The 19,639-nt window shown below is 38.7% G+C and overlaps 1 protein-coding gene across 1 annotated transcript in view; it reads right to left on the reverse strand.

The window, feature by feature from the left end:
* Positions 1–8,571: 8,571 nt before the first annotated feature.
* LOC129277230 (neurogenic locus notch homolog protein 1-like) overlaps positions 8,572–19,639 on the reverse strand; it is a 29,252-nt gene continuing 18,184 nt past the window's right edge. The window contains exons 23-28 of the mRNA XM_064110659.1: positions 19,355–19,512; positions 18,388–18,565; positions 17,428–17,536; positions 16,066–16,515; positions 15,642–15,887; positions 8,572–15,036 (exon numbers count right to left, since the gene is read on the reverse strand). Coding sequence (XP_063966729.1) covers positions 13,519–15,036; positions 15,642–15,887; positions 16,066–16,515; positions 17,428–17,536; positions 18,388–18,565; positions 19,355–19,512 — 2,659 coding nt within the window. The 3' untranslated portion in view covers positions 8,572–13,518. The remainder of the gene's footprint in view (positions 15,037–15,641; positions 15,888–16,065; positions 16,516–17,427; positions 17,537–18,387; positions 18,566–19,354; positions 19,513–19,639) is intronic.

The raw sequence follows: 19,639 nt of genomic DNA on the forward strand, positions 1-19,639 counted from the left end.
ATGTGACAGATTCACATGACCGCCGTGGTCGCGCCTAGTTGTAGACACAGACCCTATTTGACATACCATTGAATAGTGGGTCTTTCTGAAAACTGAGAAATCATAAGGGAAACATAGCAGATCTTGCTTGGATCGGCTTATGCTATGTGACATGATTTGGTGCCCTAAGTTTCATTTTTTTTAGCTGTGATAAGACATCATGTGATTTGAACAGATAAAGTAAAATTAGTCAAGCAAACTGAAATTTTCATCAAAATCTTTTAATTCAATATAACATAAAAAAATCTGCACCATGCTAGTCAAATATTTTTATGCATGTCCTCATGAATATTTCATGACTTTGTAAGATAATCAGGATACGTGGATCCAGGCATCTTTCGATGGGGGGGGGGGGGGGGGGGGGTTGAGAGATAATCAAAGGCCCAAAGTCAGTCCGGCGCTAAAAGATGGTGTTTTTTTTTGGAAGGGGCCCGGGTAGTCCTTCAAAGTTTACCCTTACAGAAAAGATGATTTATCTATATAAGGCCTATTAACAAACAATGCTCACACGACTTGTTTTAATATTTCATGTATGAGACCAGAAAATGATTCTGAGCGATTTTCAAGCCAAGTGCGTATAGTATATACTGACCTAAAAAGCGACCTATCAAGGATTGTTTGTAGCGACTCATTAAGATGATCTTACCAAACAATTAATGCGAGCTAGAAGCACGAGCTTAAAATATGCTTTCACTACTGAAAAGTGGACAGTTAATATAAGCAGGTTAATTATTAATCAACTTGAAGAACAAGACATTTATCTCAATAAACAATCAGAGATTTATACCTAAAAATGAGACATCCTATAAACTTTTTGTAATTATGAAAAGTATGGATATCTTTCTTGATAAATAATTAAGACAAGCACGAAGTGCGAGTTATTTTATATAATTTATATATACATGTATAGCCTGAGCTGGAAATTGCGCCAGTATGTTGTGACTCTCAACTATTTTTTTTAAAAATAAGTGCACATCTAGTTTCCAATAATGCATATAGCATTTCCATTTATTTGAAAGCAGGATAAAGAGCATTATAGATTAAATGCCTTGCTCACGGGCATAGGTGCCGCGGGCGGGGATCGAACCCCGGACTTTTCATGAATAGCCAGGCGCCTTAGACCACTCGGCCACGGCACCTCAACTATGTTGATGTGCAAAGTGTAAGCCTTGTGTTGGCCTCTTGGCCATGGTTGATTAAAGACTTTCACATACAGATGTAGTTGAAAGTTGCTTGGTATATTTTCTTCCTCTCAATAATATTTGATCCTTATTAAATTATGGCGTGGTGGCAGCGATGGGATTCGAACCCACGCCTACAAAATGACTGGTGTCTCAAACCAGTTTCTATTATTGGACTCCCTATTCTACCTTGTGATTGTGACGAAAAGACTTTCAGACCTTCCATCTTTCGATCACTGGAACTGACTCTTGATTTTTGCTGATCAATTACCCCCATTGATGTTATATGCCACAATAATTTTCTGTTCATGAGCAGGTATTTTGTGTGTGAAATGAAGACATGCAGATGGTATGGTATGTGATTTGGAGTGATCCTATTAAACAATTTCATGGTGTTAATGATTTCTTTTATATTATAAGTCTAGATTCTAGACGTCGGTGTATTTTTTATTTCTCTCCCTTGCTTCATTCTCCCCTGTGCGCCATCCCCAGTGATCGCGCTATCCCCTCTTTCACGCCCCTCACCAATGAGGGTAGGAAATCGTGGGGCTGTTTTCATTTCGGGCGTAGAGGTCGAGGATTGTGTTATTGATCAACTGAAAAGCAGAACAGTCCTGGCAAAGGACTATCTTGACTTGTGAGTGTTATTGGGTTTATAGATATGTTATCGAGGTGCTGGTTGTGATCACCAGTTATCAGTTGATGTATGATGATGATACATATACATGTCTGTTTCTGGACACTTGGACCCGTATTCTGAAGTCGGGTTTAACTTAAACTCAGGTTTAAAGTTGTGGTTTAGGTATGGATAGCAAATTGTTACATAAATCATTAACTATATAGAGATATCATATTTCAGCTCATTTGGCTCTCATATCATTCATAATTGTCTAGGAAGTATAAATAGATGATTGTCTTCACCATCGATGAATCAGGAAAGAGCACAGTAAACATAAGAAACATACAAATTCTTGAATAAAAATTTTGACACTTTTGGCTTCCCATAAGTAAAACCTGAATTCAGAATACGGGCCAGTGTATTTATGTGTGATTTAATCTGTATGTTTAACACAGACAGACATGTTTTACCCCTCAATGTTACAGATAAACTTCCTCTGTAGTTCACTCCATTTGGATCATCCGTGCACGGCCCTGTAATTGCAAAATTAATAAATAAATATCTTAACACACACACGCGCACGCGCACGCAACACCCTTACACACAGCTCAGTTACATCTCGGTTTGTAATTTGACAATCGGGGACATAATCGCCAAAGTGGGGACGGGTTTTCGCGGTCTCATACACTAAAAACAGTAGAATTTAATCCACTGACGGCGCTTATTTTCGGACAAATACGTGAACATAGCTCGCAAACCGGGGACGCTTCGTACACACACAGTTGCAGTTTACTTTATTTCGAAATGGTTTGAACGATGAATAATTGATTGGCATGAATTGATCTAGAACTGTGACGCTCTACATCCAGGAACGTTCCCTGTTGATTGGCAAAAATAATGTAAGAAAATGTCCCCATAAAAAGGTCATTACAAGCTCACCAGGAATGGGGGGGGGGGGATTCAGAAATTACACGTTACGATATTGAATGATGTTGCCTATACTTAATTACCCGTTAATGAGATATACATTTGAGTATGCTTATATCAATGGGTTATAACTCTAAACCAGTCGGAATACATTGTGAAGTTAATCGACATTCGGCAAAGGAAAATGGGAAATAATTAAGAGAGAGAGAGAAAGAGAGGGGGCACAGAGAGAGAATAAGGGGAGGCTAGAGTGAGAGCGAGAGAGAGATATGGCAGATTAAAGCAGCGGAATGAATCAGTTGATAGCACTGGCGTAAATCCGTGTTGATGGGTGGGGGGGATGACTGAAATATTTTGGCATTTTTTTTGCAATCATGTTTTTAGATATGCAAGGAATTGTCATTGATATGTCCACAGTGGCGTACCGTGGGTCATGGCATTGGGGGGGGGGGGTGGCACCAGCAAAATTTTTGAATCACTGAGTGAGCGCGCTCAGTTGCCAGTTATTCTGACCTAATAGAGACATTTTAAGGACAATGTCATTAAACAGGTATGTATGATCAAATAATGCGAGCGCGAAGCGCGAGCTGAAATTTGTTTATATTCACACCTAAAAACACATGAAACACTTTTTGTAGTCATTACAATCATGATTATCATGACGCATCTCACTAATCAAATATTGCGAGCGCGAAGCGCGAGCTGAAAATTTAGATAATTAAGACCTGAAGTGGGACATTCTAAGGTTTCTTTGTAGGAATTAACTAGGACCATACGTATTTCATTAACCAAATGATGCGAGCGCGAAGCGCGAGCTGAAAATTTTTGATAATCGGATCAGAAGGAATTCGTGTTGAGCAGACATATCTCACCAATCCACTAATGCGAACGTAATCACGGACAGTAAATGTTTCATATATATAGGAAGACCTTAACATGCGGCAATCACTTATTGAGTCATGAAAAAGAAGCATATGTCACTACATAAAACAATGATAACTCAAGTGCTAGGAAATATATTTGGTTTATATTGACTTGAAAACGGGATGTTTTAGTACAACAGGATTATATATCTCGTTAAACAGACAATGCGAGCACCAGGAACAATGAAGACGTAGGCCCTGGGCAAATTATGTTTCATAAAGTTATGATAAAAATGTTTCTCATATAATGTAACATAACATATTTATAATATATTATAACATTATAATGAATAATATTACTTCTTTCCCACTACGTTTCTCTTCCTTTCTCCCCCTTTTCTCCTTTCCCCCGGTTTTTTTTGGGTCAGCCGATTGGGGGGGGGGGGGCACGTGCCCCCCATGCCCCCCCCCCCGTAGTTACGCCACTGTATGTCCATATGGCAAATACCCCTCCAATATTATTATCTTTTTTACCCCATTATGGTTTAATGGTTTTATTAGAGATTACATTCAAACATTTGTGACATTCCATCTTAATTCCTTTCCAAAGACCCCAACATTAATGAAATGGAAGAAACGGGGGTTTCTCTTCAATGTTATAATAAGGACATAAGTATTTCGTTTGGAAATGGTGAACTGGCTCTTTATTTGCATTTTATGATTCAATAATATTGTTTTATTTGGGTTGAGCGGTATTTCAGGAAGAATTTTCACCAATAAAACAATTATCTCTTGTGATTTTTTTCTTCATTTCTTTCGTAAAAAGTGGGGGGGGGGGGGGTGTTTGTACAGGCCATCCCCCCCTCCTCGAAAAGTGGGGGGGGGGGGGATATATCCCCCCACCCCCCCGGGATTTACGCCAGTGGTTGATAGGATCCATTGTGTAACAGGAGGAGCTTTCAAATCAAAACACTTTTACAAAAATTATTACCTGCAAAACTTGACTTACATAATAGGATTCTAACAAAAAAGACATTTCAATTTTGTAGGCAACTTCGACTTTCTTTGGTAGATAGAAAATTGGTCAGTCGCATTATGACCAGCACTAGCGTACCTACGGGGGGGGGGGCAGGGGGGCACTCTGCCCCCCCTGACGAGCCACATCCCATACAAAAGTCATATACCTGCCCCCCCTGACGAGCTTGAAGACCTTTATTGCCCTCCTGACGAGCTTGAAGACCTTTTTTTTTTTTTTTTTGCTTGTCAAATTTTTTTCTGGTACAAAATCCTTCATTTGTGATTAAAGACCTTTTTTTTTTTTTTTTTTTTTTTTTGCTTGTCAAATTTTTTTGGCGGACGGTTTTGCCCCCCCCTGTGAAAAATCCCAGGTACGCCACTGATGACCAGTCGTATTACACTTTGTCCAGAACCACAAATTTGACATTTTTAACCGCCGACAACTTAATTTGGATATTTTCTTTTAGTACGATGTTAAATGATGACCTTCAGACTATCCAACAGGAAATGTTTACAAAACAAACAACAGTTTTCTTTTAAATCAGAAATGCGAAACAAATGATATATATATATATATATAGTCCCATATACAGTTTTTGTATGGTTCAGATTTCTTATAAGGAGATACGCAAGACAGCATTTTCTAGGCTAATTATGATCCCCTTTTGCATTTTATGAACTTCCATATGAGGTTTGATTAAAAAAAAATTGTTCTAGATTTGGAGCCAATATAAGAATATGGAAAACATCATTTTTTACTTGGAATTGCCCGCGTGCAAAATGTCCTCTACAATACATGTAGCTTATCATTAGCTGGGACGAAAGGGCGTTTCCCGCAAAGATTTGAAGGTAAAATCCAACGTATATGTACAGTTTTTGCATTGTTCTGCTTTGCAGGCCGCCACACAGCTCTTCCCAGCAAGTGCCTCCATTACGACACGTAAATGAGTCACAGTCTGCGTAATAAAAAATAAATAAAAAATCGGAAGATCGAAAAGTCCGGCGAAAAGTCAAATCGGGTCTATGTCAGACGAAATATTGACAAAAATGAAAAGTTGTTTAATACCTGGCTGTGCGCAGTACAGATTGACTTTATCTCTCACTTCTTTAGGAGTTCTGACGTCATATTCAGGATGGTCACGTGGTAAATACTTTGGAACCAATTGCACCATTTCCCCAGTTTCTTGAGAGATACCATTGGGACAAGCATTGTGTTGAATAGAGGGACATGATCCCATCGCAATCGTACCTTATTAATTAAGATCATAGAGGAAGACCGGTTTACAATTTGTAGGGGTTAAGATCGAGCTACTACCACCTGTTGATCTACTGAAATCTTAACTGTTTGTAATCTTAATTGTTTAGCTTGAAGCAGAAATCATGTTGAACGTCTAGGGCATTAATTAGGTATCATAATTATTAACCAATTGAAATAAAGAAGTCATTACATTCAAATGCTTCGAACCCGAAAGTAGCTGACAAGAAGACCAGTCAGATAAATAGGAAATGCCAGCTAAGAAAAAGTAAGACCTGGGGAGTGTTCCATTAACATTTGTGTCCGACAGGTCGTCAGATCTGACAAATTTCCTTGATTTTGGTTGGCTTAGAAACACGGTTACTATGGTAACTGTCGGATAAAATGGGACTTGTTGGATAAATCGTCCGACAAGTCCTGTCATGAAAGGCTCCCCGGAAAACAAGTCAGATCAGTAAAAAAAAATACCAGCTAAGACCAGAAATATTTGAAATACCAGTTGTACCAAGTTTCAAATCCCAGTTTAATTTTCAACAGGACCAGTTTAATTTTAAGTGGACCATCATGACCAGTTAGGCCAGTAAAGAGAATGTCCCAGATTTCCAAGTTACCAGATGATTTTTTTTTCTGGTTCAACTAGTGGTCCAGTGAGTTGCAATTGGTTTTTGCTTTCCACCGTCATGCAAATTCTCACCACTCACCGCCAAACAGCCACCATAGTAGGAACAATGCAGCTTCTGCTTTTGACATGTCGATATGGGTTAAGAAAATAGATGCACCCTATAAAGAAAAGCAGTAAACGGTCGACATTACAATGAATATTTAAAGTGCAGGCTTACTAATTTGTCTTTGAAAACTGGAAAGCTTGTCAGGAGCTTGCCAGAAACAACATCGTTGAGTTTCCATAATTAATAACAAGTACCATATTGTGATATTCCGACGCCTTTCGTGCGCGGCTCCAATGCTTCGAGTTGTGTATTTCATTCAGTAGAATACATAATTGTTCATTATCCTATTATGTTATATGAAATAAAAAAATACCTTCAGTCCAGTTTAGTCTATTTAGAATAAACTGACGGAAGGGAACTGAAAGTTAAGTAGGCCTATCTGAAGGGGGAGGGGGGGGGGGGTGTAGGCCTAAATGAATTATATTTTAAATAGATGATAACGATTACGTAAGTGATTAAATCGATGTCGATTGAAAACTTAACATTAAATTGTCCACTTTCGGATAGATTCATTTCATTAATTTCATTAACATCAGCATCCTTCTGAAAGAAGACAATATAATTCAAACAACCAAACTACCGGTAAATGTGGCAGAATTCAAAATCGTATCCAAGAAAAGAAAACAATACCATCGTAACTATCGATATCCAATCCATCAGAGCCTCTACAATTTTGATGAGCTCCAATCGAGATCCGTTGAACTGTTGACAGGTGCACTCATTACACGCATCATGTCCATAATGGTACAATATACTCAGGATTATCTGAGAGTTTGGTGGAAGGTGCATGAGCTTCTGGTCGTTCTCTTATATTACGCATGCGCGGCTGGCAAAGGCATCAAGTCGGTGCTAATCACAAAATAGGTAATTGCAAGCGCTGTTGATAATAAAAATAATAACCAGTTCTTGTATAAAGCTTGCAAAGGACTTTGGTATTATTACCCTGGCTGTTGCTCAAGCAGCTTTTACGCGCTCGGTATTTCAAGGAATAAATTCCTGCCAGGTACCCATTCACCTCACCTGGGTTGAGTGCAGCACAATGTGGATTAATTTCTTGCTGAAGGAAACTACGCCATGGCTGGGATTTGAACCCACGACCCTTTGTTTCAAAGTCCGGAGACTAATCCACTGGGCCACAACGCTCTATAATCGTAATTAGCATCCATAATCGTAATTAGCATCTACTTAATATGGCCAAGGTATGTAATCTTATCAGATGTCGGCAGAGCTAGATAGGTCTTACCTTTTCTAGCAAAGTTGCAGGCGCGGTTCTAGACTTTTTTTTTTTTGGGGGGGGGCTTCTGGGGGCTTGATAAATTTTCAACGTTTATTCAATAGGCCTACTATGAAAATGGCCTATTGTGGGTAGTCTTATACTGACCAAGCAGCTATTCCCCCTCCCCCATCCCTCCTATGAAAAGTATTTCTACTATCATGCGAGGGAGCATAGCGGCCGAGTGAAAAAAAATCACCTTTTTTTAAAAGACTTTGGAACTTTCCATCTATAACATGCATCAGGGACTAATGGGTGTTACAGATGTAGACGATGGCATTTAACACTAAGGCGGATGGGGTAGGACTGGTTATCGGGAAATGGGTTTTTGTTGTTACTCTCACCATTTTTTATATTCTTTTTTTTTTCTTCCGTTTGTTCATTCCTTCCCTCCCCCTCTTTTTTCAATCTCTCTTATTTTCTTCATTTGTTTCTTTTTGTTTTATTTTATTTTTTTATTTTCTTCCTAGCTTTCTCTATTTGCTTAATCCTTTCTCTCATTCACACAATCTAAAATCATTTTCTTGTATTCAATCTCTCCTACATGCACCATCACTCTCAAACCCTCTCCTCTGCTCCCTCCCCAGAGCTTAGTCCAACATTAATCCTCTTGATTCCTCAAAAGTATAATCAAAACCTGTACAAAGTTTTACCACTTCGAGTGCACCGTTCTTTAGCTTTCTTCTAAAATCATCTGAATATCCAGATACTTTATTGACAACCCTTCACAAAATATAGGTAAATAAGATAGATGATTGTAATAACAAAATGAGTGGCTTAAGATAATCATAATCATATTTGAACAAGAACATTTCACCATCTAACATGGTGTATGGCAATCAGAGTGAACAACAATCTTTCGTCTCAGAAGACTGGATACAACATGCACCCCTCAAATACGGTGAAAAAAGGAGATTAAACACAGAAGTGAGCAGAAAACAAACAATTATGGATTTCAAGAAAAAGTACAATTACATATTTTCAAACCATTTATGGCCTGGAGATCTGAGCTTGTGTCAATTAGAATCATATTATTTCATAACATATCAGATTTGAAAGATTTCAATAATAATAAACAGTTCTTGTATAGCGCATATCACGATTATGAATAATGTCTCTATGCGCTTCCAAAGGACTTGGATATTATTACCCCAGCTGTAGCTTGGCAGCCGTAATTACTAAGATTACAGCGCACACGCATTTCAAGGAATAAATTCCTGCCAGGTACCCATTCACCTCACCTGGGTTGAGTGCAGCACAATGTGGATAAATTTCTTGCCGAAGGAAATCACGCCATGGCTGGGATTCGAACCCACAACCCTCTGTTTCAAAGTCCGGAGACTAATCCACTGGGCCACAACGCTCCACAACGCTCCACAAGACACAGCAGTCAAAATCCAACGTGTTCTGAAACGAGGTGAAATAAACCGTTAACACAAAATCTGGTCATTAATTACAATTCTAAAGTAGCATAAAAAAGAAAGTTATATAGATTTAATATCTCGAACAAGGTGTCTAAAGATCAAAACTCAACTTCTTCAGGATTCAAGGAATAAGATCCTAACTAAAAAGGATCATTGTCAACACTTCTCTTTTGGCAATTAAAAAAGTTTGGAACAATACAATCAGGAAAATGTCATTCCGACTAACATGTCAATAAAACATAGCAAATTAACAGCTCCTCAACATGTATGCTATTTCGTTTGATATAAAAATGGATGACTGCATGTATTAAAAATGAGATGTTATGTTTTAAAAATTTGGCAAATGTCCACCAAATATTTCTCAATAAGAACCAAGTACATATTTTTTTTAAATGTGATGAAGACATAAAACATTCCATGTAAGTTAGAGCTCAATGAAAGTGCAAAAACATGATTCTGCTCATACACAGCCGTCAAATGTGGTGAATTTTGTGAGATTATAATAATAACATGCCAGGTGAGATGCACTTGTGTTCTAACAATAATATATTCAACGATGTTGGAAGGGATTCCTAGAAAGTTACAAAATCGGATGTACTCTACCAAAATGCATTTGAATTGTATCTAAAATACTGAAATGAACACTAAATTTCAAATATGAATAAACGAGTGGAAGGATATAGCATTAACAGAACGTCGGGAGCAGAATTCAACATCAATACACGTTCCGGGGTGCATTTCTAATGCAACACAAAAACATGAACACAAAATGACAGGTATTACATATATATATTGGCAGTGAAGGCACGTTTGAAATTATGGGCAAGTCCACATAACGGACACAACACTCCATACTGTTCCAATGATCACACTTTAAATCTACAGTATAAAAAAAATCCTTGCTGAATTAATCAGACACATGTACCATAAGTTACATACACAGTAAATTTCACAAAATTGTATTGAACAGTTATAGGGAAAATGTGTTAGTGTCATGTGCATTACACAACATAAGTATGTGCATTTTCCCTACTTCTTTCCAGTACAATTTAAATGTGTTTGTAAATAAGGCAAGAGCCCTTTACATGTAGTGAATTTTAGAGTGTGATTCTTGGAGACTGACCGGAAGCCACTTCTACAAATTGGAATTGTCCTTCGGCATCTTCAAATATTTCCAAAATGTTACAAGCATGAGGGAATTAACCTGCTATCATGACATAGACAAGTATGTTGGATAAGATTTCATCTTGATTTCTCCATCTTTTCAAATTTTATGATTAAAAAAAAAAAATTATCTAACATTGACAGAATATAACGTCTTTTCAAGTATGTTTGTGTATAAAGAACAATTTTCGGGATATAAATGTACATTTTCAATGACCACTTCTTTCAAAGGTATCAACTTTATCGATTGATAATTTCAATTTTAAATCATATTTACTGGATTCTCTTGTTTAAACATGTTATGAAATAAAGTTTTTATTCATGGGGAAAAATTACAGAGATACAAAAGGAATTACCATAGATATTTTGGTAGATTTAAGAATATATGAATGAAAATGCATATTGATCTACCCTGTGCTACTTTTAATTTGTGAAGAATATTAAATGCCTTCAAAAGACGCCCATTTCTGCATAAATAAGTTCCACCTTTTCATCATCTACATGTACATTACCATTTACAACAAGTACTTTCTGAACAACTACATTGTGTACTGAAATTTCCAAAGTTACAACAGCGATACAAAACATATGAGATACTATATATAATATAACATAATTTACATATACAAATATACAAAAACCACCACTCCACGGTCATAGTGTGAAAAAGCCGCGTAAGTTTTACCGCTTATAAAAAAAAAGAAAAATCATACTTTCTAATAGGGAGTTCGTTTGAATACAAAACAAGGTTGCAGTAAACTTTACACAGATAACAAAATACTTCTGACCACCTTTAAATGACTGATGCATACAGTACTCAATAACCCCATAAGAAGCATTCATAAAACTTACTTATGATAATAAGAGTTGTCATTTAAAAAAAAAGCATTTAAGTACAAATTGCAGTTATTTACATATACATGTATATAGGCACTTAAAAAAGGGCATGAAATGTTACACGTTTGGGTATAAAATGCAACAGTTCAAAAGTACCAATTAAAAATTGATAATTTCTTTTAAGTAAACTTTTACCCACATCACTTAACAGTTAACATATATGTATACAGCTCATATATCAGAACTTGCTCACATTGGTTATAATCATCCCAATCCCCATGAGATATATTACAATGTTTTAAAATTATTTTGTTTTAAAAGAGTAGAGTTAAAAAGCTTTTTGAGATACATTACATTATTAAGATTGTCTTTTAACAAGAGTATAAAAGCCTGTTGCTGGTTTGTAGGTGCTTCTAAAGGTATTGCTTTTTCTTGCAGCTTTAAAGGTGCCTGTTTTATCTGGGAACAAGGCACGATCCAATATACATCACATCCAAGTTTCAACATTAGAATCAATACTAAATGAACACTCATCTTATTCTGGGTGCCACTTCATAAAGCATTGTTGTCATAACGAATGCCCAATTTCTAAAATAACTTTAGTATCAGCCAATCAAACTGAATGATTTCAGTAGCTTTTATAATCTCACTTATTTTCTTGTCGTTCACATTTCTCGACTCACTTTATTAACGTGATTTTCAGTAGCTATAAACTATCATTGTAAATTCTTAACGACAAGTTTTGTGGAAAGGGCCCCGGGTCTATAAACATTATCATTTTTTAAAATACTGACATTAACTGATGAATGATATTACATTACTTATTGAGAAATGCAGCAACTTTAAGGGTATTCTCTCAAAGAAAATGATCAAATACACAACATGATTTTGATCGTTTTCTTACTCTTTATCATTTTCCTATTTTCATGTCATCCATTTCTTGGCTCACTTTATTAACATGATTTTCCGACACCATGCCCTTTACAATTCTGTAAAACATTTGAAACAGAATTTCTGTTTCAAGTACAAATTAATTCATAAAATCCATTCAATGTACATAATTGCCCTAATTTACAATACATGGTACTTTAAAAATATTTTTTTTTCTATATAATAACAAAATACTCATTTTCACCTATAAAAGCATTGACATAGTATGTTTGTGGCAGTTCGATAATATACATTAACTTACATAACGTTTATACATGTACAAATAAACAAAATGATATTTTGGTAGTTACGCATAGAACAAGATAGGTACAGCGTGCAAGGACACGTTTTTAAGTACTTTGTCAACATTTACAAGTACGTTATAATCCAAGTACAAAGCCTCATTGTAAATAGTACAATAACATATGGTAATTTCATAAAGAGCAATAATAACAGTTGTGTGCATAAATAAGAACATTTTTTTTAATGAAATGGCAGGTATCCATTCAGTACTTGTAGGATTTAATACTTATTTTGCGAAGAAAAAAAACATTTTGACTAAAGACCCTTTAATCAATCACTATTGAGGGTTGGTAACACAATGCTAAGAGATTGATCGCACAACTGATTTCTCTGCACATAATTACACATATAGATCAATGCAATCAAGCTTAAAAATCTCATAAAAGTCTCGTGATCAAGCGCCAAGCCTTGGGTTAAGGGGCCTTGGAAGTTGTTTTGATCGGGTGGAAATGCATAGTTGTGACTCTCATTTAATGAAAGAAAAGGGGGAAAAAATGAATTCCAAACAGTGTTCGATCTGAAAAGAGGGCCTGAAAGGCTTGTAGTCAGAGACTAATGCCACATTTTACTTTGCTTTGGAATGATCCAGTATCATGTGTTGATAGGATTCCTCTGAGTACAAAAAAAAATTTTGGTCCAAAGAATGTTGGGAATGTTCTGTTGGTATCCACAAGTATTTGGTCAACTAAATATTGGAATGTGCTTTTCAGGAGAGGATTCAAAGCGAATATGACAGAAAATCCATTTTGATTCAAGCTTACACCAAGCACTACGGAAGCATATATCAAAGTACTGGACTTCAATGTCAATACAAATAGTTTGATGATCACTTCTGTGGCTGACTTCTTGCTGATAATGACAATGTTGGATTGTTGCTTTTATGTTTCACAGTTTTTAAAATCTCTTTATACCTCTCTTCAAGTAGAGTCTCTATCATCTAGTAAGAAACAGGTATTGTTCAGATATACGCGACCTCAGTGCAGCTTCCTTGCAAAGAGATACCGAGTGGCATATCATGTCCAGTCAGTAACCTACCGGTATGCCCATGCCCGTTCAGCAGCTCTTGACCGCTGACCTGCTGCTGGTTTGGGGGCACTGGCGGGCTTGAGATGGCCTCCGACCCCGACCAATCCGATGCAGAGGTCGGAGATGGATTGGACCACTTGCTGGGTGATTCCGGCGAAGGTGTTGGGAAGGAGTGATCAGGCATGTGAGTTACCATGGTGTATGTACAGGAAGGGTCCACTGTGCTCCCATTGTTATTGTGAGGATTTGAGAAGGAGGTCTTCTCTGATATGATGTCTCTGTGCTGGCCATTTGGCATCTTGCTGTTCCCCACGTACATGCTCTGTTTGGCGGGGTTTAAGAGTTCAGGCTCTCTTATCATGTACTCTTGCATACAGTTTTCAGGTGAGTTGGGGTGACCATTCGGCAGTTCACTGATACATGCACGAGGGTTCATCCTATTTTGGCTTTGATACATGCTGTGCATTTGCTGAGGTACTTTGCCCCGGTGGGGGCTGCCGGCGTACAAGGGGTTGTTGGCCCTGGCATAATGAGTTGCTTGACTGGTTGTAGAGGGGAGATTAGGGCTGGAAGCCATGTATTGGTTGGAGATTGCGGGACTAGGTACCATGGTGCAAGGTTTTGGGCTAGAGTCGCGGGCCTCTGGACTCAAGGTCTGTTGCATGGCCTGTGTGCTTGGAGCTTGCCTGATCATGGCCATGGCCTGTGACGTAGTCCCCGGAACCATAACATTTGGGTCGTGCATCGATCTCTGGTTTTGCATTAGTGCATGGTCTGGAGACCAGATGGTATGTGAGACCAAATCAGAAGCTCCTGGAATGTCCATATTCTCTCCTCCCATCGACCCCTTGGCTGGGCTGGGGTTGTTCCCAGGGACATACAATCTACCATTCATGATCGTGTTTGGATGCATGTCTACAACGTGTGGTCCTTGCCCATGCCTCGCAACTTCCTTCATCTGATAATGATCCTGCGGCATCATCACGTTCTGCGTCGTCACAGGCAATGAATAAATAGCTCCGGGAGGTGGAGTTCTATTATAACCTTGAGGCGATTCTACCGATTCTGGAGGCGACGGTACCAGCGGCGGCAAAGACTCGTCCGAACTTGGCCGCTTCTTCCCCTTTCTTTTCTCCTTCCCGCGCTCCCGCACATCACCGTTTTTATTCGTGCCCCGTTTCTTCTTTGGTTTGGCTCCGTTGGAATAGCCCAACTCTCCGTTATGCATGTCCATGGGACTGGTGACGTGGCTGTTTGGTGTGAGAGCAGGACTCATCATACTGTAGGTGTCCAGGAGTCGGACAACATCCTGAAGGCTCATTCTATTGGCGATCTCTCTCGGAGACATATCCAGATGATCTGTAATCTCCCGGTTTGCTCCGTGATCCAGGAGCATTTTCACGGCCCCCATATGGCCCTCTTTGGCAGCAAGAAACAGGGGCGTTTGTTCCTGAAATGAAAGAAAAAAGAAAATAAACAGATATGTCACCTTCCAAGTCCATGGTGATATACAAAGATTCAGTTACATCATCTGACTAAATTCATATTCCAAGGCCATGTTCACCTAACAAGTGGATCCGAATAAATAGATAGACATCAAACAACACAATGCTTAAAAATTGGGAGGTACATGTTAAAGCAATTGCAATTTGAAGTTAACCAATTTCCATAAAACAGTCGTATACACAACAGAGGTCTAATGTCTAATAAAATCACCTATCACATTTCTTTTGTATTTATTATATGCAATATTTACATTTTTTCTTAATTATAATGAAAAACGTGGCAAAAATTCCTCTGATAACATGTGGAATTGCCTGGTTGTATGAACAACTGTACACATGTAAACATAAAGAGTATTGACCTCGCATTTGCTGTCCACTATATTCATGTTCATTTTAACACAATTAAACATAACATCCCATTATTAGCAAAAATTGTTAGTTGTTGGCTTTCACAATCAAGGAGTGGTACAAACATTGACCAACTAGGAGCGATGTGACAGCATCTGTTCTGAAAAAGTTTGGAGAAACGGGCAAAATTTTGATACCGTACCTGATTGTCTTGCAGATCCTTGTTGGAACCCTTCTTGAGGAGGAACTCTAAGGCAGGTAGGTGATTGAGAGCTGCAGCCCACATCAGTGCAGACCGACCATCGTTATCTGTCGCTGCAGTGTCGGCGCCGGCCAGTTCAAGTTCTTCCACCATGTTTTCGACCATTAGCCGGACAGCGATGATCATCGGGGTGTAGCCAGCCTTGGTCTTGGCGTCGATCTGAGTAGATCTGTTCTGGATCAGCAGCTGTTTGTGGGAAACAAAATGTGTTGAGTTTAAAATTCATGGATTTAATAAATATATACTACTTGTGGACCTTGATAAAGATTTTACACTAAACTTTTCAAATATGGAAGTCATTACAAAATATGGAACAGTCTAAATCACTTATCATGGAAAAAATTCTTAAATATTGTCTACTTACCCTGAAAACCTCAATGGCATCAGCTCTGACAGCAGCGTGCAGCGGTGTCTCTCCCATTTTGTCTTCAGCGTTGGTGTTCACCGAATACTCCAGGAGCTTCCTGGCAGCAACCGGGAGGTTGTACCGCGCTGCCAGGTGAAGGGCAGTCTCGCCTCTTGTCTCCGTCCGGTGATTGATGTCCGCTCCTCTAGTGAGGAGGTCCTCAATGAAGTGGGCGTAATTTTCCTCTTCCTGGTCGGTGGTGCTCGATATCGAACGCATAACGGCCAGCATGAGGGGGGTCAGACCGTCGGGGCCCTTGTTGGTGATGAACGGGGGTTCCTGGTCCCGAGGAGGTGTCAGAGCCATGGAGGGATGGAGCGGCCCATTACTTGTCATTGTCATCCAAGGAGTGTCCGTATCTAAGGTGGTATGGCCCTGACCATAGTCTACGGGACTAAGCCTAGAGATCTACATTTGAGAGAAAACAAGCAAATACATTAAATCACACTTAATATTTTTTCAACAGCTGTAATAAAATTGATTAGAATCAGTAACCAATTGTTGCACAAAATAAAGGCTCATTGCTTCATGTCCACATAAACCTTGAGATCTGTAAATCAGATCCTTAGCAGCTATTTACAGCAGTCTTTTATGGCAGTTCTAATTGTCTTTTTAACTAACTTCTAGAAACTTTTTAGATGGCCCAAAAACCTTGCCATCTAAGAACCCTCAAGCTGAAAGTCAATAATTCTTATAACCAAAGGCTGTTGCAGGAAGATCTCTAAAGGGGCAAATTTCCACTTGGTCTACTTTCCCTTAAGTCTCATCTCAGATGGTCGACTTGCCTACTTATCATTTCATCTTTTTCGGATTTAGGCTATATCCATTTTGTCTGTTACCCATTAGGTCTAATATCACGTTGTCTTTATGATTGGGTGAACTTGTTAATCATTTACCAACATTTTATTTGACAAAGCGTGAACAAGGTATTTAGACTAAGTGGAAATTAAGACATCTGGGCATTAGACAAAATGGGTTGCCGCCTGTAGACCAAAAGCCTGTGGACCAAGTGGATGTAAACCCCCTAAATAATAATAATATTCCGCATTTATATAGCGCTTAACACATCGGAATGACGTCTCTAAGCGCTTTACAGATATATTATTACCCCGGTCATCGGATCCTTGCATGTCCGCATACAATGTATGCACCTTCTCCACTCCCTGGGGAGCATTCCAACAAGAGTTCCAAGACTCAATTGCTAGGCATACTACATAGTCTTTCGCATCCTACCGGGTACCCATTTAACAGCTGGGTGGAGAGTGGCAAATTGTGGATTGACGCCTTGCCAAAGGACGCTAGGCCATAGTGGGTACTCACTCTTTGTCTCTTGGCAGCTCTGCATTCTAACGCATTCATGGCATCTTCACCAGGATCAATAGAAGAGCAGATGGTAGATGGAGGCGACTCGTTGCCGATCGGACACTCCCTGATGAGGTTCATAACGAGAGAAGGAAATGTTACACAGCAATGAAAAATAAATCGCAAAGACATGGAATATTTCATAGGCCCATATTCTCAAGTCAGGTTTCATTTAAACTCCGGTTTAAAGCTGTGGTTTAACTATGGATAGCCAATTGCAACATAAACATCTGACAATAGAAGTTCATTATATCAGCCAATTGGATTCTTAAGCCATTCTTAACTGTCTGGGAAAAATCAATAAGTGTCTTCACCATTTAAGAATTAGGGAAGATCACAGTAAACACAAGAAACATGCAATGTAAACAGATTTTTGACATTTTTGGCTTCCCATCATTTCAGCACAAAATTAGACCATGGTCTAAGTTAAACCCAACTTCAGAATACAGGCTATAAGGTTTATACATCTGAGTTTCCCCTTACATGTTGGACATTCCTGAAACAATTCCTTTCTGCTTTGGGCTTCATATGAATGGTTGCACTGGTCTCGTAATCTCAGAAGGATATTATCTATTCATATATTAGTTATTTTCATCACCTTAGGACGCTTGAAAGATATATTGTTTGCATTTGTCTATCAAGGATGGATATGTTGTAGATATCATTTGCTCGATTCATTTATGATTTCTATGAAGTCATATCCATTCATGGTTATACAACAGATAAGAAACAACTAGCTAACTGAAAAAAGATCCCCTTGGATTACAAAAATGAGTAACAGCTGTGGATTCAATCCAAATTCAATATTATGTCAATGTTGTATAGCCCTTTGGGGTTTGCTCATATTTGTAATCCAAGGGGACATGCAATGTAATGTATTCACTGACTCTCATCCAAAATACCGGAACTCATTCTTACCGGGTGACCTTGGGATTTTCGGACTTGGTTGAGGAAGTGCGGACAAAGTTGCTGGGAAACCATGTGCCGTTTGTTCGGAACCGCTTCCTCGCGATCACGCACGCAGCGGCAATCACAAAGGCTCCGATAATGGCAACGGCTATGAGAACACTCGGGCTGACCGTCTGAGCGGGAGTAGCTGTAAGAAAATAAGAGAATGAAATTACGGATTAAAATATACAAAGATGCGTTCGAACACCATGGCCACAGACAGTCAATAAAATACCTTTTTATAAAGGGTGACACAACTACTGTGACACAATACTCCTGCAACAGGTACTCATGTGTCTTCCTTTCTCTCAGACATGGGTTAAAACTGCGATGGGTTATGGTTAAGAAGCATGTGAGGTAACTTTTGAAGGTTTCCAGGGCAAAGAAGAATAGTGTAGTAGGTTTCACAGTACACCATGTATCTTTCTTGGGCAAGTGTTGGTCCTGAAAAGGACCACCCAATCTCGACGTTTTGACAAGTGTGTTCTTGTCATCTTCAGGAGAATGAGTGAGGATTGTAAGTTTGGTCATGTTTAAGATTGGCTTGATATACAGATTTCATTGCAGTCATTGCTACCGAGAAATTGTCAAGGAACTTTCAAAAGCAGTATCAATGCTCGAGACTTTCTTTTTAGATTGAAAACCTCTATAAAATCTTGAACATTCACACGAGCTTCCAAATAAGGCGATTAATTGGGCTATGCAACTGGACAGGAGCATTGCTCTCAGAGAAAGATATATGAAAGGTCTTGGTATCAATCAATGTCATGAAAGATGATACCTTTAATGATGTTCATGGCAAAGTGAAAAACTCAATACAAAATACTGATGTCTCCACCTTTTTTGGGGGGAGGGGGGAAGGCAGGGGTAAGGGGTGCTGGTATAGTTGTGTTTAATTGGCCATAAGCTAAATAAACCGAGGCAAAAAGAATCTTACTTTCACTTCCAACTCCAGTAATGGGTAGACTTCTAGGGAGGAGCTGGCTGGCGACCAATGCTGCCAGGTATGCAGCTGCATCTGCTGCAGTTTCAAAGCAGTTGCCGGGCCGATCCTGATGGCACTTGTAGTTATCAAGCAACAGGAAGCACTTCGTGCTATCATGAAGGAAATGAGAGATAAACAAGAATTGAAATCTGGATGTATAAACTGCTTAATATAGGGATGCAAGTCGGTTGCATCCTGACAAGAAACCAGAATGTATGAAAGTCCCCAAAATGCTGT

This window comes from Lytechinus pictus, chromosome 15 (assembly GCF_037042905.1).
Source record: "Lytechinus pictus isolate F3 Inbred chromosome 15, Lp3.0, whole genome shotgun sequence".
NCBI classification, from domain to species: Eukaryota; Metazoa; Echinodermata; class Echinoidea; order Temnopleuroida; family Toxopneustidae; genus Lytechinus; species Lytechinus pictus.